The sequence below is a fragment of the Rhineura floridana genome, chromosome 1, assembly GCF_030035675.1.
Source record: "Rhineura floridana isolate rRhiFlo1 chromosome 1, rRhiFlo1.hap2, whole genome shotgun sequence".
NCBI lineage: Eukaryota > Metazoa > Chordata > Lepidosauria > Squamata > Rhineuridae > Rhineura > Rhineura floridana.
In genome coordinates, this window is record NC_084480.1 from 48,296,610 (window position 1) to 48,320,725 (window position 24,116).

The 24,116-nt window shown below is 42.1% G+C and overlaps 1 protein-coding gene across 4 annotated transcripts in view; it reads left to right on the forward strand.

Annotated features, from left to right (window-relative positions):
- The first annotated feature begins 3,006 nt into the window (after nt 1–3,006).
- FAM169A (family with sequence similarity 169 member A) overlaps nt 3,007–24,116 on the forward strand; it is a 62,786-nt gene continuing 41,676 nt past the window's right edge. Inside the window, exon 1 of one of the 4 annotated variants that reach the window (XM_061620905.1) lies at nt 3,007–3,427. In XM_061620905.1, the coding sequence (XP_061476889.1) occupies nt 3,281–3,427 (147 nt within the window). In that variant the 5' untranslated portion in view covers nt 3,007–3,280. Of the gene's footprint in view, nt 3,428–3,790; nt 4,120–24,116 lie in introns of those variants that run through there. The other 3 variants (XM_061620877.1, XM_061620887.1, XM_061620896.1) reach the window with 3 other exon arrangements.

Genomic DNA, 24,116 nt, shown 5'->3' on the forward strand with positions numbered 1-24,116 from the left:
CCCTCAGTTTTTTCATTAATGCTTCCTTTTTATTATAATGACCAAAACATATGATTAAGTCTTGTGATGTATTTCTTTTCTTTGGCCCCAATGCACAATGGACTCTTTCAAAACCATCAGAATCAATGGGGAAATCAGGCAATAATGAAGTCAACCATTTTGCCACGAAAGTTTTTGCATCATTTTCTTCCAGATCCTCAGCTATTCAGCGAAGGCGCATGTTACAACGTCGATTTCGGTTTTCCTGGTCAATCAGTTTTAATTTAATTTCAGATATTTGCTTCTTTAATATTTTATATTTCTCCTCTTGTGCTGATACCTTTTCCATTGCACTCGCAGCAGTTTTTTTCCACTTCCACCACTTTCTGCTTTAAATCCCCTAGTTTAGCATCCAAAATTTGTATCCAAGTATCCTTAAGTTCTAGTTTAAATTGTTTTAAGTATTGTAAAATTTCTTCCTTCATTTCTATATTTGTAATCTCCGGAGGAGTTGAAGACTCACTCCTCCCTTGCTCGTCTCTACAACGCTGAGACACTCCGGATGCCATTTCCTCTACAGAGCTGCCGTGTATCGCTCGCCGTTCTTGTGTCTTATCTTGCAGCTTGAAATAAGCAGTAACTTTTTTTTGCTTTTTAGTCAAGTCTGTTGACATTCCCCTCGCATTCCTTCAGAGTTTCATTTAACTCAAGCTGCTTTTTCTCTGGTTTGGAATTGTTTTGTTAATTGGGCTATGGAGCTCCTCTCTCATGCCACCATACAATCGGCGTCCAAGCTCCGCCTCAAGATGTTTTGTTTTAATATGTTTTTAAGGATGTTTTGTTTTGATATATTTTAAAGTTTTTATGATGTTTGAGAGTGTTTTTAGTGCTTTTATTTGATGCCCTGGGCTGCTATTGGGAGGAAGGACGGGATATAAATCTAATAAAATAACTATATTTTTGTGCTACAAACAGGTAAGTGTGCACATAGCCTATGAGTCAAGATAGTCATCTTCAAATATTTGAAGGGCTGTTACACAGATGATGGAGAATTTTTTTTTGCTGTTGTTCCAGATGATAGGACCCAAACTAAAGTATTCACACTTACATGAAAGGGTTTTGACTAAATATTGGGAAGAACTTCCTGATGGTACAAGAAGTTTGAGAAGAGTGGAACAGACCATCTTGGAAAATGGTAGACTCTTGTTCATTAGAGGTTTTTAAGCAGAGGCTGGACAGCCACCTATCAGGGATGCTGTAGCAGCAGATTTCCTGCATTTTCAGGGGATTGGCAATGATTGCTAGAAGTGTTTTGAAGTCTCCCTGCAGTATGCCTCTGAATACCAGTTGCCGGATATCACTAGAGGAAAGAGTGCTGTTGTATTCTGATCCTGCTTGGAGGCTTCCCAGAGGCATCTGGTTGGTCACTGTGAGAAGATGCTGGACTAGATGGGCCTTTGGCCTGAACCATTAGGCTCTTCTTCATAGAGAAGGAACTTATGTGTGTCCATGTATATTTGGAGCAATGTCATAATGAATGGGAATGGTAGCATCAAATACTCAGATAGGCCCAAACTTTCTTTAAAGGTTCATATGAAAGTTGGGAAATTTCATTTGATTTGATAGCACTTTGAGATGTCTTGCAATAATAATAATAATAATAATAATAATCCCATTAAATAAAAATATTGAATATTCAATCAGTGAAGCATTCTTAATTTACAAACTAAGTAACAAATCATGTTCATCTCAGCAGCATTGTAACCATAGACTGAGTTCTATTTCAAACATTCTTGCAAATATGGACCTGGGAACTAGTAACCAACTTCAGCCTCCTGAGTAACTGTGCTTGTGTGCAGACACATTAAGTAGGCTGGAAAACTTTTGTGTAAGCCTCATAAACACTTACCCTTTTGGATTGTAAGAGGACATGTGCTTACCTTGGTCCTTTCTCATAAAATGCACAGCTAAGAAGAAAGGCATAAGGTTGGAAAGGATTCCCCCTCTGACCTATAACAGGATCCTTAAGTTATCTTTATTTAGTGAACTAGCAAGCGTTCTAGAATGTTCTCTATAATTATTCCATTATTTCACATTTTCAGGGAAGTGAAACTATAGAGCTAGAAAGAAAACTTAAATATGAAAAACTTTACAATGGGCCAAATGGGGCAGATGCTTTTAAACTTAAAACTGACTCAGAAGAAATATATAAAATGCAAACCTGTAAAAACTTGAAACACCACCACACATTGTAAACAGCCCTATTGTAATTGAGGCTGAAGTTCTATATGTTTGCTAGGGAGTAAAGCCCATTAAACCAAGTGGGATTTATCTTCTGAGTAAACATTTGCTGGATCAAGCTGTAGATCCCAATGGTTCTATAAAATTTACTCAATTAGTAAACAGGCATAGATTGCAGATTGAGTTAATCCCATTCAGCAAAGTGATATTTGTTTCTGCGTAAACATACTTTTCTCCTATGTTATCCTAGGCCAGCTTTATGGACTGTTTAAATGCATGGGAATTATTAACAACTACCATCACTAGCACTTGCTGTTTATGTTTATCAGTGCAGTAAATAGCATACATATATTTTCAAAAACCACACACAGTGCTGAGTGGTTGAAACAGAAAGAATATGGTTTCCTCAAGGCCCAACCCTCCTTTACTGTAAATCCTTCCTTCTAAGTGTCAATCTTGTCTCCAATAAATTTTGATGCATTTTCCATTACAAATTTAACAAAGGCTCTGTCTTTAATATTATGGTTCCCGCTACTCTGGCCAAGCAACACAAAGTGCAATGTTGCCCTCTCAAAATGTCCCTGTCCTCTTCTTCCATCGCTGTGTTTCTTTACTGCCTGCCCCTTACTGGCACTCATCAGTCATATTGTTCTCTGGAATATTTGCAGCCATTGCTGTAGAACACTGCAGCAATAAATTGGGAATATTTCTTTCTCTCCCTCCCCCCCCTTTTTTTTCTTTTTAAAAAGGGAGGGTCTATGTTGTGCCAGCATTTCCCTTCAGTTGGCATTCATAAATAATTCACTCAGCTGTGCAGTCTCTGGAGCACGACAAAAGGAAGGCTTGGATTGATTTGGGGCATAAGGTCTCGTTTGTCCCCGGATTTCTTTTGTTGTTGTAGTAACAGCAGCAGCAGCTTCTCGCCAGCTGGGAGATGCGCTGAGGAGGGCGAGCAGCAAGGGAGCTCGGAGTGGGTGCAGCTTGAAAGCTCCAGACGTTGCAGAATGAGTGCGTCAGAAACAGGGAGAGGAAAGGGGAGACCAGAAGGGGAGGGACGGCGATGATGCTATCGGGCGCCCAGCAGCGACGTCGAGAAGAGCAGAAGGTGAGCCGAGGTGGACTCTTTAGTTACCAACGCAGCCCCCTTCCAGCCACGACCACCCCTGCACCTTTTCTTGCAGCCCCAGAGGACCTAGATTTGCCCGAGGTGAGTGATGGTAGCGGCAAGTGGGGGTGCTAAAGGCGACGGGGCAGCTTTGGGCTGATGACAACCTGCTGGTTCGGCTCCTGCCACCGCTCGCCACTCTTCCCCCTGGCAATCCAGGTCTGGCTGAGAGGCTGGCGAGCATCAGATTTCCCAGGGGAGCGGAGCCAGCATTACCAATCTCGGCGTAATGGTGGTCCGCGATGGGGTTTTGATTCCTCCAGAGGAAGTGACTGAGTTTATCGTCCTGTAAACCAGGTAGACGAGAAACGCCAGCGACTGGGCTTCTGGGCGCGGGGGATGTCGGCTGCTTGCTGGTCTCTCTCTGTGTGTGTTTTTACGCGCGCGCACGCCCACCCTCTCCATGTTCTGTAGGCCTTTCTACGCCTGCTAGGTAGGAGCGTGTGTATTCGAGTGGCGGCATCCCCCATGTGCCCTGCAGGATCCGGGCGCTTCCGATCCTCCCCTGGGAACGACCAAAGGATTTTCTCACGCCCGCTCACAATCCATCGCCTTGCTTTTTTTTGCACGCCCCCGGCTCCAGTTAGCGCGTCCTCTGGGTAGCGCTGAAAGCCCGCGTGCGTGTGGAGCTTTTTCATGCCGGCCTCAGCTGTAAAGAATGAATTAAATCCGCTCTCCGGACAGAGTAGTAGGCGTAGGGTTTAGATTGGGCGGTCGTTGTCATTGAACGAAAGGTATGCAGATATGATTTCGTGGAGCCGAGCGTAAACCGGCCAAATGCTTAATGGCCAAGACTGGCTTTCTGTTCTAGTGGTTTTAAACCCCTCCCCCCTCTTCTATTTTCCAGTACTGCGATATTGTGTGTAGGCCAGTACTATAATTGTAGCGCGAGTGGTGATGCCTGTTATTGCCTCGGGTTCGTTTAAGCTTGTTGGAGGGAGGGGTGATGGACGTCACGCTTCGGGTGTATTTTCGAAAATCTGTGGAGAGAGTATATTTTTGAAACGTTGATCTAAGAGAGGATTGAATGGCTTGCTTTTTCTAGCGAATTGTTTACATTGGTCGTAGGTAGAGACTTTAAGCCTGTAGGATCTACTTTGTGTTCAAGGTCCATCGCTCAGGTGCAAAACAGTGGAATCAGTCGTCTATATTATTAGATTTCTTATCCATCCCTCTCTTTACCGTAAGGTCCCAGGGTGGGTTACAACGATAAAGCCAAGTGTAAAAACAATTAAATACAGTTCCATGTATAAAACAAAAGCAGTTTCATATATAGAATAACACAAACATTTAAAAATGGCTTCATATAGAAAAACAGTTAACAATAGTTCCAGTACAGATGCAGACTGGAATAAAGATCTCCACTAAAAAGGCTTGTTGAAAGAGGAAGGTTGTCAGTAGGCACTGAAAAGACAAGAGAGATAGTGCCTGTTTGGTTTGTAATGGAAGGGAATTCTAAAGGCTAGGTGCCACCACACTAAAGGCCCAATTCCTATATTGTAATGGACCTCCTGGTAAGATGTTATCTGTAGGAGGTCCTCTCCTGCAGAGTGCAGTAATCAGTTGGGTATATAAGGGGTGAGACTAGGTATCCTGGTCAGAAGTGGTGTAGGGCTTTGTACCCCAGAATTAGCGCCTTGAACTTGGGCTGCAATCCAGTGCACACTTTCCTGGGAGTAAGTCCCATTGAACCAGTGGAGCTTACTTTTGAGTAGACATGTATTGAATTGTAGTCTTAGCTTGGTAGCTAATTGACAGCCAGTGTAATTCTTGCATGGTGGCCCCTGAGCCATACACTGAAATAACCTGTATGTATGTGAGTTACTGCAGATCAGGGGTTTTAACATAAAACTCTAAAGCTGCCTAATAGAACTGCACAAAGTCAAAGGCAAACAGTTAATCATATTTTATAGTAGAAGAATTTAACACATACCAGACTAGTCATGACAGAAGTGTGTGTGTGTGTATACACACACATACCTTACTTGCAATTTTACTTGTGTTAAATTATTGAAAGTAAGAAAAACCTGTTGATCTACCACAAATTGCCCAGAGATCTAGATTCTGATCTACCTCTTACCTGTCCCTGGCTTCCATGAAAGTATGGGACAGAGTCTTTTAACAAGTAACAGGTTTGCTTTCCAATTTATATAGGGTTTATAGGAATTGGTAGTCTGACACATGAGTACAGTATGTCTACTCAGAATCAATTCCTGTTACAGAATGCAGTTTAAATTTTGGTAAATCGTTTATCTGGTGATTTCCAAAGTGTGTGGTAGATAGTTTCTAGGGAGGTCTGGATCTTGAGGATTTGTGGGTGCATGTGTTATTTTTATTTTAGGAGCAAGATTATTTTGTCTTTGCTGTAGTGCTCTGAGTTTGACTTGTGTGCTTCATACCTGTTTGTAGCAACATCCCATGCTGTCTTTGCTGGTCTAATAAACTGAGGTATGCTACTAAAAACCAATGTGGCTGTGCCCCTCTCGTGTCTGCTTGCATTTGTGCATCTCTGTGTGAAAGGGAGCACCCTGCACAGGCATCATAAATGAAGAATGTGTTTCCACAGCAGATATCCCTGAGCTTTTCCAGTTTGTGTGGTGACTACTTGCAATATCTGTAATACTAAGGGATTTGTGCCCCTGTCCCTTGGACAAACCATCTGCTTTGCCTCCCCCCATATGGCTCTTGTACCAACCCTTTTTCATTGTATCAGCTTGCCTCAGGCAGATCATATGTTTTACACTTTTGTCTCAAATTTGAAGAGTCTCATATTTTTATAGTCTTTGGAATCAGTTTTCTTACCAAGATGGACAACTTCTGTGCTGTTGCAGAATTCTGTGTTGAGTTCTAAGAATGATTTGGGCTCTAATTCTAAATATATTAGCATGCAAACTGATTTTACACAAGGGCTTTGGCTGTTTCAAATTGCAACATCACTAATAATTGCAATGGCATGAAGAGCTGTCCTCCCTGTATTATTTAAAGCACCACACACACTGATAGTGGTGTTTTGCTGCTGTATATAGGACCACCTCCTACCACTCTTTTAAAGCACGTGAATGGTATTAGAGTAAGGGCTTAGTTGAGTAATAACATCTTAAAAGTAAGAGCTGATGTTCAAAAGATTGGAAGGGGGAATGGTCTTTCCTTCTTTGGCTAAGAACCTTTGTTGAAGGGTGGCCAGATGCAAAGGAAGGCAGGGCTCCTCTACAATTAGTTATTGGGTAGGAGAGGGCATTTCAGCAGGTGTTACAATGGCAGCTTCATTGCACCCCTGCTGAAATCCCCTCTTCTACACAGTTATTAAGTCCTTGTTTACATTTATTTATTTATTTATTTATTTCAATTTTTATACCGCCCATAGCAAAGCTCTCTGGGCGGTGTACATCAAGTAAACACTTTACATTCAATTTAAAACCACCTGGTCATCAAATCAACAATTTAAACATACAACAAAAACTAAGATTAACATAATTAAACCCATTAAATACAAGTCAAAAAGTAATTAGAAAAAGATGAACATATAACTATCTTTACAACATTAAATACAAAATACTAAAATATTAAAATACTAAAAATACTAAAACGCCTGGGTAAAGAGGAAGGTTTTCACCTGGCGCTGAAAAGTAGTAATGTAGGCGCCAGGCATACCTCGCCAGGAAGGGTGTTCCATAGTTCGGGGGCCACTACCGAGAAGGCCCTCTTTCTTGTAATTGCCTTCCGGGCGTCTTTCTGAGTAGGCACCCGGAGGAGGGCCTTCGATGTTGAGTGCAGTGTACGGGTAGGTTCATATCGGGAGACACATTCCATCAGGTATTGCGGGCCCGTGCCGTGTAAGGCTTTATAGGTTAAAACCAGCACCTTGAATCAAGCCCGGAAACATATAGGCAGCCAGTGCAAGCGGGCCAGAATCGGTGTCACATGTTCCGACCGCTTGGTCCCAGTTATTAATCTGGCCACTGCATTCTGCACAAGCTGCAGTTTCCGAACTGTCTTCAAGGGCAGCCCCACGTATAGTGCATTGCAGTAGTCCAATTTCGAGGTTACCAGAGCATGAACAACTGAAGCAAGATGTTCCCTGTCCAGATACGGGCGTAGCTGGGCTACCAGCCTAAGTTGGTAAAAAGCACTCCGTGCCACCGAGGCCACCTGCGCCTCAAGTGACAAGGACGGGTCCAAAAGGACTCCCAAGCTGCGCACCTGCTCCTTCAGGGGGAGTGTAACCTCATCCAGAACAGGTTGAACATCCATCTGGTCAGGGGATCCATTTACTAACAGCATCTCAGTCTTGTCTGGATTGAGCTTCAATTTGTTCGTTCTCATCCAGTCCATTATCGCGGCCAAGCATCGGTTTAGCACCTTGACGGCCTCACCTGAAGAAGATGAAAAGGAGAAGTAGAGCTGCGTATCATCAGCGTACTGATGAGAACGCACTCCAAAACTCCTGATGACAGCACCCAGCGGCTTCATATAGATGTTCAAGAGCATGGGGGACAGAACTGATCCCTGCGGAACTCCATATTGGGGCGCCCAGGGTATCGAGTAGTGCTCCCCAAGCACTACTTTCTGGAGACGACCTGCCAGATAGGAGCGGAACCACTGCCAAGCAGTACCTCCAACTCCCAAATCCGCAAGCCTCCCCAGAAGGATGCCATGGTCGATGGTATCAAAAGCCGCTGAGAGATCAAGGAGAATCAACAGGGTTACACTCCCCCTGTCTTTCTCCCGACAAAGGTCATCATACAGGGCGACCAAGGTCGTCTCCATGCCAAAACCGGGCCTGAAACCCGATTGAAATGGATCCAGATAATCGGTCTCATCCAACAGTGCCTGGAGCTGGGATGCAACCACCCTTTCCAGAACCTTACCCAGGAATGGCACATTTGCTACCGGCCTATAGTTATTCAAATTATCTGGGTCCAGGGAAGATTTCTTCAAAAGTGGTCTCACCACCGCCGCCTTAAGGCAGTGCGGGACCACTCCCTCACATAGTGAGGCATTAATCACTTCCCTGGCCCAGCTGGCAGTGCCATCCCTGCTAGCTTTTATTAGCCAAGAGGGGCAAGGATCTAACACAGAAGTGGTTGCACGCACCTGTCCAAGCACCTTGTCAACGTCCTCAAGCTGCACCAATTGAAACTCATCCAATAAAATATGACCAGACTGTGCTCCGGAGACCTCATTTGATTCCACTGCTATAACATTGGAGTCTAAGTCCTGACGGATGCAAGAGATTTTATTCTGGAAGTGGTTGGCAAATTCGTCACAGCGAGCTTTAGAAGATTCAATCACGTCCTTAGGGCCAGAATGTAAGAGTCCTTTGACAGTTTGAAAAAGCTCTGCTGGACGGGAAATAGAAGATTGAATAGAGGCAGTGATATGTTGTTTCTTTGCTGCCCGCACTGCCCCAAAATACGTCTTATTATAAGCATTCACCAGTGTAAAGTTGCATTCGTCAGGAGTCCGTCTCCATCTGCACTCAAGCCGTCTCCTATACGGTTTCATTGCCCTCAGCTCCGGAGTATACCATGGAGCTGTATGAGCTCTACAAAGAAGAGGGTGCACAGGAGCGATCATGTCAGCTGCCCGGGTCATTTCCGCATTCCACAGATCGACCAGGGTGTCGACATTAGCGCCAGCCTTATCAGCCGGAAAACTCGCCAGAGCTTTTTGAAAACCATCAGGATCCAGCAGTCTCCGGGGGCGGACCATCTTAATAGGTCCCCCACCCTTGCAGAGGGGGAAAGTCGTCGCGAGTCTAAACCTCAACAAGCAGTGATCTGTCCATGACAAAGGAGCTGATGTAAGGCTCCCTATATACAGATCACTATCATCATGTCCTGTAGCAAAAATCAGGTCCAGAGTGTGACCTGCCACATGAGTTGGGCCGGTGGTGTATTGGGACAGCCCCATGGTCGTCATGGAGACCATGAAGTCCTGAGCCGCCCCAGATAAGATGGCCTCGGCATGAATGTTGACATCGCCCAGTACCGATAGTCTAGGAGATCTCAACAAAACCTCCGAGACCACCTCCGTCAGCTCAATCAGGGAGTCTGTTAGGCAGCGGGGTGGGCGGTACACTAACAGGATCCCCAATCTGTCCCTCTGGCCCAGCTCAAGGTGCAAACACTCAAGGCCAGTAGTTACATGGACATGGTGCTTGAAGAGGAGGATAGAACTCCTATAGACCACAGCAACCCCCCCTCCCCGGCCCTCAGATCTACCGTGATGCTGTACTGAGTAGCCTGGTGGGCACAGCTGAGAGAGACCAACTCCTCCCTGCTCACCCACCCAGGTCTCAGTTATGCATGCCAGATCGGCTGCCTCATCCACAATTAAATCATGGATGAGGGCGGTCTTATTATGTACCGATCTGGCATTAAAAAGCAGCATCCGGAGATCAGAGAGCTGGCTGATAGGACATCCCGCATACCTGTGGATGTGTGGAGGACCGGAACACGGGACAGCCGTCAATTGCCTGGGCCTTGTTCCCCTCACCTGGCGTTCCCCTCACATCTGGTCACCTTAGTTCTAAGGTACATTCTCGGTTTGTATGGGTATGCTAGAGAGGCCTACTGGGCCTAGAAATGTGAGACTTGGGGTAGGGTAGGAGCTTGAAAAATATGAGTGGATAGGTAGGCAGGAAGGACACCCACCCCAATTTTTCCAGTTTTTCAGGAAATGCTGTAAAAAAGAAAGAAAAATCTTCTAGGTATTGTTTCTTTTGGAATGAGTGAAATGCCTTTTAGGGGAAGAATTTTTATTAACTCAAAATGTTTAGTATGAAAATTTTAGTATAAGACAAAATACAGCATTAAAGAAAGCTAATTCCTGTGTATAGTGTAGATGTATACAGAAATTGTCTAAGATGCATTTCTTTGCTACAGGATGCCACCATCTTCATGGGAGGAGCACAGAGGGTCTTAGTTGCTTATTAATTGCCTGTTTGCCTCCTCCTCCTGATCAGGTTTGATCTAGCTAGGAGATATTAGAAACAAGGGCATCTTCTGTCCTTTTTATAAATGGTCAAACCTTTCACCTCTTGTTACACAGGTACCCTATGTAGCAGGATGCAGCAGTTTGCAGCTTTCTCTCTAGTATTGGCATGTTTGCAATTTTTTATGTACAAACCTACGGCATTTATACTCTTAAGATTGCAATCCTATGCATGCTTACCTGGGAATAAGCTCCACTAAGCAAAGAGGATCTTATTTTTTAGTTTGTTGCTGTTATGTGCCTTCAAGTTGATTATGACTTATGGCGACCCTATGAATCAGTGACCTCCAAGAGCATCTGTCATGAACCACCCTGTTCAGATCTTGTAAGTTCAGGTCTGTGGCTTCCTTTATGAAATCAATCCATCTCTTGTTTGGCCTTCCTCTTTTTCTACTCCCTTCTGTTTTTCCTTTTCATCTTAGCTTCTAGTGACAGTTCTGGTTGAATTTGTTCTAACACCCAATTATTTGTCTTTTTCGCAGTCCATGGTATGCGCAAAGCTCTCTTCCAACACCACATTTCAAATGAGTTGATTTTTCTCTTATCCACCTTTTTCACTGCCCAACTTTCACACCCATACATAGATATCGGGAATACCATGGTGTGACTGATCCTGACTTTAGTATTCAGTGATACATATTTGCATTTGAGGACCTTTTCTAGTTCTGTCATAGCTGCCCTCCCCATTCCTAGTCTTCTTCTGATTTCTTGACTACCGTCTCCATTTTGGTTAATGACTGCCGAGGTATTGATAATCCTTGACAAGTTCAATGACCTCATTGTCAACATTAAAGTTACATAAATCTTCTGTTGTCATTACTTTGGTCTTTTTGACGTTCAGCTGTAGCCCTGCTTTTGTGCTTTCCTCCAACTTTCATCAGCATTCGTTTCAAATCATTACTGGTTTCTGCTAGTAGTTTGGTATCGTCTGCATATCTTAAATCATTGATATTTCTCCTTCCAATTTTCACACCTCCTTCGTCTTGGTCCAATCCCGCTTTCCGTATGATATGTTCTCGTACAGATTCAACAAATAGGGTGATAAAATACACCCCTGTGCCACACCCTTTCCGACTGGGAACCAGTTGGTTTCTCCATATTCTATCCTTACAGTACCCTCTTGTCCAGAGTATAGGCTGCGCATCAGGACAATCGGATGATGTGGCACCCCCATTTCTTTTAAAGCATTCCATAGTTTTTCATGATCTACACAGTCAAAGGCTTTGCTGTAATCTATAAAGCACAGGGTGATTTCCTTCTGAAATTCCTTGCTCCTTTCCATTATCCAACATATGTTTGTAATATGATCTCTGGTGCCTCTTCCCTTTCTAAATCCAGCTTGGAGGTCTGGCATTTCTCATTCCATATATGGCAAGAGCCTTTGTTGTAGAATCTTGAGCATTACTTTACTTGCATGGGATATTAAGGCAATAGTTTGATAATTACTGCATTCCCTGGGATCCCCTTTCTTTGGAATTGGGATATACCGTATATTCCGGCGTATAAGACGACTGGGCGTATAAGACGACCCCCAACTTTTCCAGTTAAAATATAGAGTTTGGGATATACTCGCCGTATAAGACTACCCCTGCTTATGACATGCAGGTACTTAGCAGGAAAACTGTCACTTATAAACTTATAAATATTAATATTTGGATTGTCCAGTTGTTTTGTTTTTGTGCCTAGGAATTACCACCAAAAACTGGGGAAAGATGTGAGAAATCTTTTTTTAAAAATCAACATTAAATGCCTAGACTCTAGTTTCCAACACTATGGAGTATTTATTGATTGATTAAGAGAATTTATATCCTGCCCTTTTGCTGTTAAAAACAGAGCTCAGCACAGCTTACAAATATAGTAAAAACAATTAAAATACACAATCAGAGAAAAACAAGCCAAAATGTTAGGAAAAGGAGTCTTTCACACCACATGCTCAGTTCTAAATACTGTTGCAGCAAGTTTTACAAGTTCCTCCAGTATTCCACTGGTGCAGGCACTCAGACATTCAAAGTACTGTATGTTTCTTAGGTTTTATAAAAGCAGAGCTTTGCTTAACTCAAAATTTCTTCTCCCTTTGATAACCACATCTACACAGGTTCCACCTCCATACTCAAAATGAAACTGAGCCTGGAAGTGTACAACAACCCCACACATACCTTGCTAATTCGATTGCCAGGATGTCTGTCTTATCGACTACTCTCCTGCTCCCCCCCCACACACACACACACCGGGCATCATGAAAGACCCAGTCCTGGGCTCAGAAAGAAAATAAATATCTTCAAAGTATTGATAAGCCTCTTGTTTTAATTGAAATAATAATTATAAATTCTTGTTCTTATCACTAATGGGAGTTAATTATCTTGCATATGCTGCTGTTGCTTCTATGGCTGTAATGGAGTGAGGTTAAAGATAAGTGAAATGCAAATAGGGAAAAAAATACAGAAGGCAGTAACATTTTCCTAAATGTAATACCATACCAACCACAACAAGATTCCTATAAGGCAAAAAACTAAGCATCTCACAACCAGCCAGTCAGGATTCCTAACCAAAAACCAAAAATAGGATAAATGAAGAAATATTTATATAAGCATAACTATCAAATATATTTATTATTTACACAAACTGTAAAGATATTTATAGTGCAATCCTAAATTTATTTATTCAGAAGCAAGTCCCAGAGTATTCAATGGGGCTTACTCAAACAAGGACAGAAATGCAACCTCAAGTGATAAGCAACTTCATTCACACAACCCAAAATTCCGAATCATGCCACTTTACACTGTTTTGCAACTGTTTATACTTGTTTTTATGGTTACTGGATTTTAAATGGCTTTATTTCTTTTTGTGAGCTGCCTTGGTTTCCAACCCTACCTCACAGGGGTGTTGGAAAGACTCCATACACACACACACACACTGCAGATGTATAAATACATACAGCCCATATAATAGTTTATTGTCAAACCAATTGGTCATTGCAGAAAAATCAGTATTAGTTTTTTAAAAATCAGTATTAGTTTCCTACAGAATAAAAACTGCAATGCCTAAGTAAGCCCTGCCTACTTGCTTTAAAATAGGACTGGGGGGGGGCAGAAAGAGAACACAATTCTTTTTTACATTCACTCCAACGTCCCATTGATTTTCAGCACATTCATAATCATGTCTACTCAAAAGTAATTCCTACTGAATTCAATAGGATTTACTCTGGACATATGGGATTAGCACTGTTTTTACCCCCAAAAGCAACTATTGGGAAGGTTTTCAAAACACTGCCCAGGATCTGACTCCTACACACAACAGGGGGAAAAACTGAAATGTATATACCTACCCAATTTATGAGATTTTCAGATAAACAGGAGGGGAAACCACCATTTTCTGGCCTCGCAATGAAGTTTTGCAGACACTGTCACCAGACAAACACTTCACTGATTGGCTGAAATCCTGAACGGGCGGGGTTAAAGCTACAAAGTGCTATACAGTAGTTTAAAAAAAGATTTAACCGGGGGGGGGTGCCTGACGTTTTTATACATATCTCGAGAACCGCACCACCTAGAAACTTAATTTTTTTTTAAATGAAAGCTGAGAATCCGGGCCACCTAAGGGGCTAGCCGGGCGCCGGGTGGCATGCTTAGAATCTGGGTAAAATCCGGCTATCCGGGCAATATGGCAACCCTAATAAGACGACACCCGGCGTATAAGACGACACCCGGCGTATAAGACGACACCCGGCGTATAAGACGACACCCGGCGTATAAGACGACACCCGGCGTATAAGACGACACCCGGCGTATAAGACGACACCCGGCGTATAAGACGACACCCGGCGTATAAGACGACCCCCAACTTTGGAGAAGATTTTCCAGGGTTAAAAAGTCGTCTTATACGCCGGAATATACGGTATATTGAACGCTTCCAGTCTGTGGGCCATTGTTTAGTTTTCCATATTTCTTGACAACTTTTTGTCAAAATTTGGACAGATTCAGTCTCAGTAGCTTGTAGCAACTCTATTGGTATGCCATCTGTTTCCTGGTGCTTTGTTTCTTCCAAGTATTCTAAGAGCAGCTTTTACCTCACATTCTAAAATTTCTGGTTGTTCATCATATGATTCTTCCATGAATGATTCTTCCATGAATGAATCTCTCATCCTTGCTGCTCTTTTATAGAGTTCTTCAATGTATTGCTTCCATCTTCCTTTTATTTCATCTTGGTCAGTCAGTGTGTTCCCCTGTTGGTTATTCAACATCCCTACTCTTGGTTTAAATTTCCCTTTCATTTCTCTAATCTTTTGGAATAGGGCCCTTGTTCTTCCCTTTTTGTTGTCCTCTTCTATTTCTATACAGTAACTATTGTAATAGTTTTCTTTGTCCCCATGTACTAGTCGCTGTATTGTTGCATTTAGAGTTCTGACCATGTTTCTGTCTCCTTTTGCTTTTGCTTTCCTTTTCTCTTTAACCATTTTAAGAGTTTCTTCAGTCATCCATTGAGGTCCTTCTCTCTTTTTAACTAGATATATTGTCTTTTTGCATTCTTCCCTGATCATGTCTCTGACTTCACTCCATAGTTCTTCTGGCTCTCTGTCAACTAAGTTTAAAGCCTCAAATCTGTTCCTTATTTGATCTTTATATTCTTCTGGGATATTATCTAAATTGTATTTTGGCATTATGATTGCTTTGTTCTTCTTTAGCTTTACTCTGTTTTCCGATACGACCAGTTCATGATCTGTACTGCAGTCTGCTCCTGGTCTTGTTTTTGCAGAAAGTATGGAATCTTCTGTTACCAATTATATAATCAGTTTAGTTCCTATATTGACCATCTGGTGATGTCCACGTGTACAGTCGTCTTTTCAGTTGCTCAAAAAATGTATTTGCAAGAAACAAATTATTGGCTTCACAGAATTCAATTAAGTCTTTCGCCTGCTTCATTTCCGTCTCCTCCTAAGCCCCACTTCCCCACAATTCCTAGTTCTTCTCTGTTCCCTACTTTTGCATTCCAGTCCCCCATGATTATCACATTTTGTTTTGGTTTAGTAAACATATGTAAATTCCATAAATAAGCCAAATAGTACATTCTTACATGCTAACTAAACTATAAGTGATGCATTTTATGTTGAATCTTTACTGCTTTGGGTTTGACAATAAAGTAAGTATTGCATACATTTAATTCCAAATGCTCTCCCAAAAGTCCCCTCTCCCCAAAGGGGAAACAGATTTTCAAGATTTCCAGAAATTTTACATCTGTCATTGGGCCTAACAATGCAAATTGAGGGTGTATCCTAGAACAGTAATCTTTAGCATTTTCAGATGTGGGACCCAATTTTACCCAGAAGATGCATTGGGGCTTAATTTTTGACTGGTGCCCCATCTGTCTTTTACAAGTAAAGCAGTGTTATACTACTTTAAACAGTCATGGCTTCCCCGAAAGAATGCTTAGGAACTGTAGCTTGTTTAGGGTGCTGAGAGTTGTTAGGAGACCCCTATCTCCTTCATAGAACTACAATTCTCAGAGTGATTTAACAGTCAATCCCTCTTCCTAGGGAATTCTGGTAATTGTAGGTCTGTGAGGATAATAGGGATCTCCCAGTAACTCTCAGCATCCTTAACAAGCTGCAGTTCCCAGGATTCTTTGGAGGAAACCGGCTGTTTAAAGGGGTATTCTATTGCTTTAAATGTACATTGCAGATAGGGCTGATATATAGATATAAAAGTTATAAACCACCTTTTCATCCAAAAAATAGATTTCAGGGCAGTATACAAATAAATTTAAAACTATAAATATATCATGAAACAAAACAATAGCATAAAACAAAGCACTAGCATAATAGAGTTAAGAGGAATAAAATCATTCAACCAGTTAAAAATGCTATTCACTAATAGGCAAAAAAACACCACTCACCATATGCTCAGAGGCACATGTTACTAAATTCTTCCAAGCTACTCAGCAAGTGGAATGGATTGTGAAAGACCAACCCAATTGTGTTGGTATTTTGACAACTTTGTAGGGCAGTCCAATATCTCAGAGAGGAGTTCAGGTCTCCTGCTCCCCTGGTCCATTCACTATAGCTGCCCAATTTCCCTGCTTTTTAAAGTTTGATAGAAATATCTGTTGGCTATAGGTGCATTCTTAAACCACAAGGTTTTTTTGCCTATTAGTGGATTTCCCTGGTTTTTAATCCGGGAGGTAAGAAATGGGATCCTGTGCAAGTTTGCTGAGAATGGATTGATCATTTACATGCTTATTGAGTTCAGTGGGATTTACTCCTCTGCAGTCATGCTTAGGATAGGTGAAACTGATCAGAGGGAAGGGAGGAGGAGGAGGGGGAGGGGAGAAGGACAGATGTGATCATCTGCATGTTTATTGAGTTCAGTGGAATTTACTCCTGTGCAATCATGCTTAGGATAGGTGAAACTGACCGGGGGGCAGGAGGGACAGAGGGCTGAAGTGGGCAGGGAAGGAGGAAGGGAGAGGAGAGGGGAAAGAGGGCAAGGCAGGTCTGATCATTTGCATGCTTATTGAGTTCAATTGGATTTACTCCTATGCAATCATGATTAGGATAGGTAAAACTGACCATGGGGGAGGGGGAGAGGGAGGGGGAAGGACCATATTAGAGGGTCGCAAAGGAAGGGGGAGAGGAGGGCAGGTTTGATCATTTGCATGCTTATGGAGTTGTATTTATTTCCATGCAATCATGCTGAAGATAGGTAAAACTGACCATGGGGGGGAGGAGGGGGAAGGGGAAGGAGAAAGAGGGGATTGGAAGGGGAGGGGGAGGGAAGAGCAAAGGAAGGGAGAGGGAAGGGGCAAGAGGGAGGGGGATAGGAGGGAGGAGAAGGGAGGGAGGGTTTGGTCATTTGCATACTTTTTGAGTTCAATGGGATTTATTTCTGTGCAATCATGTTTGAAAATGGAAATGGACTGCCTTCAAGTCGACTGGACCTATGGCGACCCTTTGAATAGGGTTTTCATGGTAAATGATATTCAGATGTGGTTTTACCATTGCCTTCCTCTGAGGCTGAGAGGCAGTGACTGGCCCAAGGTCACCCAGTGAGCTTCATGGCTGTGTGGGGATTCGAACCCCCGTCTCCCAGGCCGTAGTATAACACTGACCTGAGGGGGAGGGGAGGAGATTGGGTGGGTGGGCACTGGGCAGAAGGGAAGCCCCTTTCCTTTCCAAAAGGAAAACATTGTGAACAGTATCATTGCTTTTCAGGGTTTCCCCCACCTTTTTATTCTACAGAAGGTACATATAGCCTCCCACTAGGGTTGCCAGGTTCAGGGCCTGAGACTGATCCTTTATCTTCAGGAGAAGAGAATGTCAGCCAAGTGTAGGTGTTCTTGCAACCGTGTAATGGGAAAAACCACAAGGTGGAATTCTCCCTTCCCCCTGCACAACTTTTAAAGATACAGAAGACCTCCTGGAGGCCGGGCCTGGCAACCAAGAGGTCTTCTGTATCTTTAAAAGTTGTGCAGGGGGAAGGGAGAATTCCACCTTGTGGTTTTTCCCATTACAATGTTGCAAGAACACCTGCACTTGGCTGACTTTCACTTCTCCTAAAGATACAGGATCAGTCTCAGGCCCTGAACCTGGCAACCCTACCTCCCACCCAAATTTAAAACAAAGCTGTCCCTGGCCACATCCACACCAGGCCTCTTTTACACTTTGGACAATCATGGCTTCTCTCAAAGAATCCTGGAAAGTGTAGTTAGTGAACAGTGCTGAGAGTTGCTAGGAGACGCCCTGTTCCCATCACAGACCTTCAATCAGAGTGGCTAACTGTTAAACCACTCTGGCCACTGGAGCTTTCTCAGTGGAATAGGAGTCTCCTCTCAGCACCCTTCACAAACTACACTTCCTAGGATTCTTTGAGGGAAGCCATGACTGTCTCACATGAAATCAAAGTCTGATGTGGGTGTGGCCCCCTGATTAGGCAAGCCCAGCAGCTGTGAGTCTGGCTTTTAGAACACTGACAGTTGGTTCTTACTGAGCATGCCAGACACTATGATTTCAAGCCAAAATTTCTTAAATTAATTAAAAATCAGCCAGGCATTTTTTTAACTTTTAAACTGCAAAAGATGAAGATCAGAGTATGGGGCAGTACAGACATACCCCGCTTAACGTTGCCTCACTATAACGTACGTGCTCCATTCGTCCCCATACCCTGCTTTATTGGCATGACGCCACTGCCATCTAGTGGCGATTGCGTGCAGTACAAGTGAAGACAATTGCTTCACTTAAAGGTTATTTTCGCTTAAAGTATACTCTCCGGTCCCATTGCATTCGTTAAAGTGGGGTATGCCTGTATTAGGATTACAGGTACTCTGTGAACAGGGCTGATTTTTACTTAATTTCAACAGATTATGAGAAGTCTGACAGAAAAAAGGACTCTGGATTTTTTCTTTCTCTTTTTACAGTTTGAACTCTCTATTCTCTCTGACTGTTTTGTGTATCGCCATGAAAATTGAGAGGGTTGTTAAGCAAGCATTTCTGAGTTCAGGACTAAGTTTGGTAAGGTTTTATTTTGAAATGAGCTTATGGGAAGGATCAGAATGGCATGGGGGGTATTTTCAATTTAACATTGCGGAATGTGAAAAATCCCCGCTGGCTATAGTATACAGCCACTCCTGTGGCTGTATAATAATCTAAAATGCGTGGGCAAGTTAAAAGGTTTTAACCTGGTGCTGAAAAGAATGCAGTATCAGCAGCAGACATACCTTTTTGCATTCCACTAGTCAGAGTGTTACCACAGAGAAGGTCCTATGTAATGCTGATGTTGCCACTCACCTTAAATCAGGCTGTGATCCAGTTCTGGGCCCTAATCCGTCAGTTGATGACCAGTGCCCTAAAACAAATATCTTGCAAGAGAAGATCAGCCTCAGTATGTCATTAAGAAACATAGTTGTTTCCAAACTCGCTTCCAATTTTCTTGTCATGGAACAAAACCAATCTCATCATTAGGAAGCATGAATTGTAGCTGTCTTAGTAGGTCTGGCAGAATAATTTTGACAAGAGGTGTATCGTGCATCCATTAACCTCAGTAAACTTCTTCTAGGTCCTAATACTTTTTTTTCTTTTTCTTTTCCCAGTATAAACTATCTGGCCACATCACATCCCCAGGGACTGCATTTGTTTCATTGAGTATTCTCTTACTTTCTCTAATCTATCTATATCCAGTTTCCACTGTGTGGGGAGCAAAATTCCTAAGAAAAGAAAAGTTGTGTAACAGAGATACTCTATGCCTGTCAGGATAGTAAGCATTTTGTAAACTGTTCATTTATTTGCCATTCTAGCAGCTAGAACATAATGTGTATCTGGTGCAAAATCTACAAGGGTTATAAATGGCAGTTGTCTTGCAGAAAGATGACTGCTTATATCATCGCTATGTAGATGTTTAAAATAAGTAAAGGGATTTCCTTGCAGAAATGACTTGTCATTTAAATCCAAATCATCCTTCCTTGGAAGGAAATCCCTCTGTTCATTGGGACCTGCTTCCTAATGGCTGAGGACTACCATTCCAATTCAACTGTGTGCCGTAAGTTTGCAGTGGAAGAAAGCTGTACACAGCAATGATTGATTGACTGTCACTCTATAAGTTATGTCATTAAGAAACACAATTGCCCCAAATTTTTGGAGTGGTTTTGAACTTTGTGTGTGTAAAAACCACAGATTTGGATCCTAAGATAAGGATGTTCACACAAGGAACGTTTCCTATCCCTCTGTAGTCACCTGCACCACTTGAAAAGCCTCATTATAGGGTCAGGGGACCTTCCTGAATGATGTGAGATGGGATATTGTGGGCAGCTGGGGCATGGGGGGTTGCTCAAAGTTGGGCAGACCAAATCCCTGCCCCCCAGGAACCTCCTGTGTCCTAGGAGGGCCCCCTTCCTCTCCAGGGTGGCTTTTCATGGGACCCAGGTGGCTACAAGGGGAAGAGAGTATGGGAAACGTTCTGTGAACTTCCTTAAGGTGATTTGTCTAAGGATGCAAACCGCAATTTTTAAAATAAGGATACACATGCATGTGGCACTTAAAAATAAATAAATAAAAATATCAGGAGGGTTGACTAAAACATGGAGAAGGGATTGGTGGTGCAAGAGTTGCAGTTGAACCATAATTCAGTCTGTATCAATCAAACTTATTTTTTTGGCGGGGGGGAAACAGGCTCATCCCATGGTGGTGGCATTAAAACTGAATTGATTTTTGTCAGACACTTAGCAAGGACCAAAAACCAAGAGAATGATGAAGACAAACAATATAAAAGAAATCTCGCAGCATTTTTCACAGATTTCTTTTATGTTTGCTCATTGAGCAATTTCTTGCTCATTGACTGATCAGGTCATACATATATACACAATAAAAACAGGAAAACAGCAGCAAAAGAGGTACATATGGAATGCATTAGCATAATACAATCTGATTGTAAAATGTTCCATTACAAAGTCTCAATAATGTATGTTAACATATATTATCATCTACTTCTGCTTCCCTAGAAACAATTTGAAAATGTGGCTGTTATATGATGTGTAGTGATCTGTACAAGTCAGTAGGAATAGAATGACACTTAGAGAGGAATTGGTACCGATCCCTACCATTAAGGGCTCAAGGCATTGAGTCCTCCAATCTAGATATAGGGGGCATTCCATTAAGAAATGTACCAGATCCTCAGTCTTGAGGCATCCAGTTGGACAATATCTAGACACTCCATACTGAGCCCCTTCCCCTCCATCAGTTGCAAGGAGTTCAATCTGCGTTTAGTCAGGATCCATCTCAACTTGTCGGCGAATAAGGGACAAATATGGATGCACCTTCCCAGGAAGGATAGCAAGATCTTTCTATATAGTATTGGAGCAGCATTCACCTGCAAGTGCCATCGTGGTCTGAGTATCGCCTTCAGCCAACCATCTAGAGACCTCCTCTCAGGCGACATCACAGCCCCTCATAATCAAGTGAGGTGGCGAAGAGCCAAATATAGAGATAAGTGAACACATCATAGCCCAAGAATCCCTCTCCATGTCCTCATATGCCAAAAGAACCAGAGGTGACACCAGCTGGAAGACTAACTTTAGCCAAAATAAAATGGCTGCTTTTTGGGTGAATATTCCCACTGAGTGATAAGCTGTTTCTGATCGAACAGCTGCCTTAGAGGTAGATCTAGGTACCCCCAACAGTCTGGAGAGGAATTTGTGCTGTACTGGTTCCAGTGCTGCCCTATCTCAATGAACCCACATGGGTGCTCCGTACAACATATGGGAAAGTAGTTACCCTTATAAAGCTCTACCTGCTTGGTCCAACAGAGAAACAAAGGGCAGCATTAGCCGCAGCATTCAAGCATACAGACCAAGATCCTGAGCTTTTAAATGTAACACCCAAGTATTTAAACATATTGATTTGTTCAAGCAATTGATGATTATGACTATGTTACATTTATATCCCACTCTTCCTTCCAAAGAGAGCCCAGATTATCTAATTGCCTTTGATATTTCTTCTTCCTCTTCCCCAAAACTTAGATTGTTGCTTTGGCATAATTAACCTGTGACGATTCTGACAAAAATAATCACTTCCACATGTGTAAATTCACTGAAAGTAAAAAGTGAATTGCCAAGTTATCTTGGAGTGCAGGTTTGGGCGGTGGAGAGATGGATGGGATGGAACTGCTTTCTGTGAAATGTTAATTGTAAAATTGCTGATGATGTATAATAATGGAGAAGACCCAAGCTGAAAATGATGACAGTATTTGCTTTCAGACTGCATATTTCAGCTTCAGTAACTAAGAGAATCTCGGGTCACACTTGTTCTCCAACTGTGGATGATTGCATAGTGATGGTAGTGTCAGCTGGTTCAGTGTTATCCTAGCAAATTATTCTTTTGTTGGGTAACAACAACTCTTAAGCAGCAGTTGTAATGGAATTGCAGACCCTTGATTTGAATAGCATAGACAGGGATGGGGAAACCTGTGGCCTTCCAGATGATGTTGGACTACAACTTCCATTATCCCTGACCATTGGCCATGTTGGTTGGGGGTGATGGGAGTTGTAGTCCAACAACATCTGGAGGGCCACAGGATGCCATCTGTGGCTTAAGAGAATGAGCAGTGAACAGAAAGTCCCATTTCTGATTGGAATTTACTATTACTGGTCCACTAAAAAACCTTGCAACACAGTCCACCATACAGATTTTTGTATGTATTTATAAGTAGAACTTACATTTGTGCCATACATGTATTTTTATAGATACATATGTAATGCAGAACTTACATGCCACAGTGCATTATTTCATTTATACATCTCACCAGCAAATCTTGTTCATTCTGTGGATTCATTGGAACAGACTAACTTGGGGAGACTGGGCCCTACAAAGGGACTGGATTGGGACAAAGGGTTTTATTGCATTGCATGTGTTAATTAGCTTAGCAATGGTAGGGTATTTTTGTTATCAACAACTGTTTTTTGTGTGGATAGTAAATGCCAATAACAATTTATCAGCATCTGTACTTCTCAGTTTCATTTCTTTCTTTAGTTTAATACATTTATATCCTGCTTTATAGTGAATTTCTCACAAGGCAGCAAACAGTAATATAAAAAGAAACATAATAATATATTAAAACATTACAATAAAACACAGAAAATAAATACAGAATACTCATAGACAAAACAGTAAATCTCAACAGACGTAAAACAGTAACCAGCCCAATTACTAAGATATTGCCAAGCTATAATCGTCTGACTTCACGGCTTACATACTCGCCCCGCGTGTGTGTATACTGTATCCATGCAACTGTGATTAACAAAACAGTTTTTTATTGTACTACCAAAACGTTTCGGCTTCCCCCTTCATCAGCTTCTAACATACAATACATACATATTTTTAGGTGATTAATGGAATCCTTATAGGGATCCAGAGCAAGCTTGGGTGATGTTCTGTATGTTGCTTTCAAAACTGTGTATATGTGTATATATATCTACATAAACACACACATACAACTCAGAATAATGCTTTATGCATCTGATGCAGTGGAGTATAGTACATGGAAGCTTGTGCCATAATATGTTTTTAGTTTTTAAGGTGTCCAAGACTCCTTGTTTATTTTTCTGGTACAAAAGAGTTAAGCTTGAAATAATTCTTGATGTTAATCTTCACCAGCCTGGTGCCTTCCAGATGTTGGACTACAACTTTCAGCAGCACAGCTAGTAGGGCACCAGGTTGGTGAAAGTTGCCTTATGTGAAATAATGCCATGTGGCTACAATGCCCTTTCCCAAGCAGGCTTCAGATAGCTGTTACTTTAGGGAATCCTGCATTAACCAATTCTGTTTGACAAACGGAAGTTAGAAATACATACGTCTGTGTACTTTGGTTTGCAAAATAAAAAAAACAAGAGTGAATATCTGAAGTACAGGTTTGTCTACACGCCTGGTGTCTAACTAGGGATGTGCTTAGAGATGTGAAGGCCCGGGGGGGGGGGGAATGAAAAATTTTTTTGGGGGGGAATATTTTTTTCTGTTCTTTTCTAAAGCCTTTTTTGTTTTTTTTCCAAAAAATTGAAAAAAATTGAAAAAATGGATTATGGAATGTTTTATTTTAGCACGATGAATAAAATGTTTCATTGAATCTTGCCCCCCCCTTTTCTCAGTTCTTTTAATGGGAATGGATGCTTTATGTCTGCTTGACACTTTGGAGGACTAGTGGAGACATAAATAATTTTCTTTGTTATTAATGTTGATGGTTTTGTTCTGTTTTTTTAATTG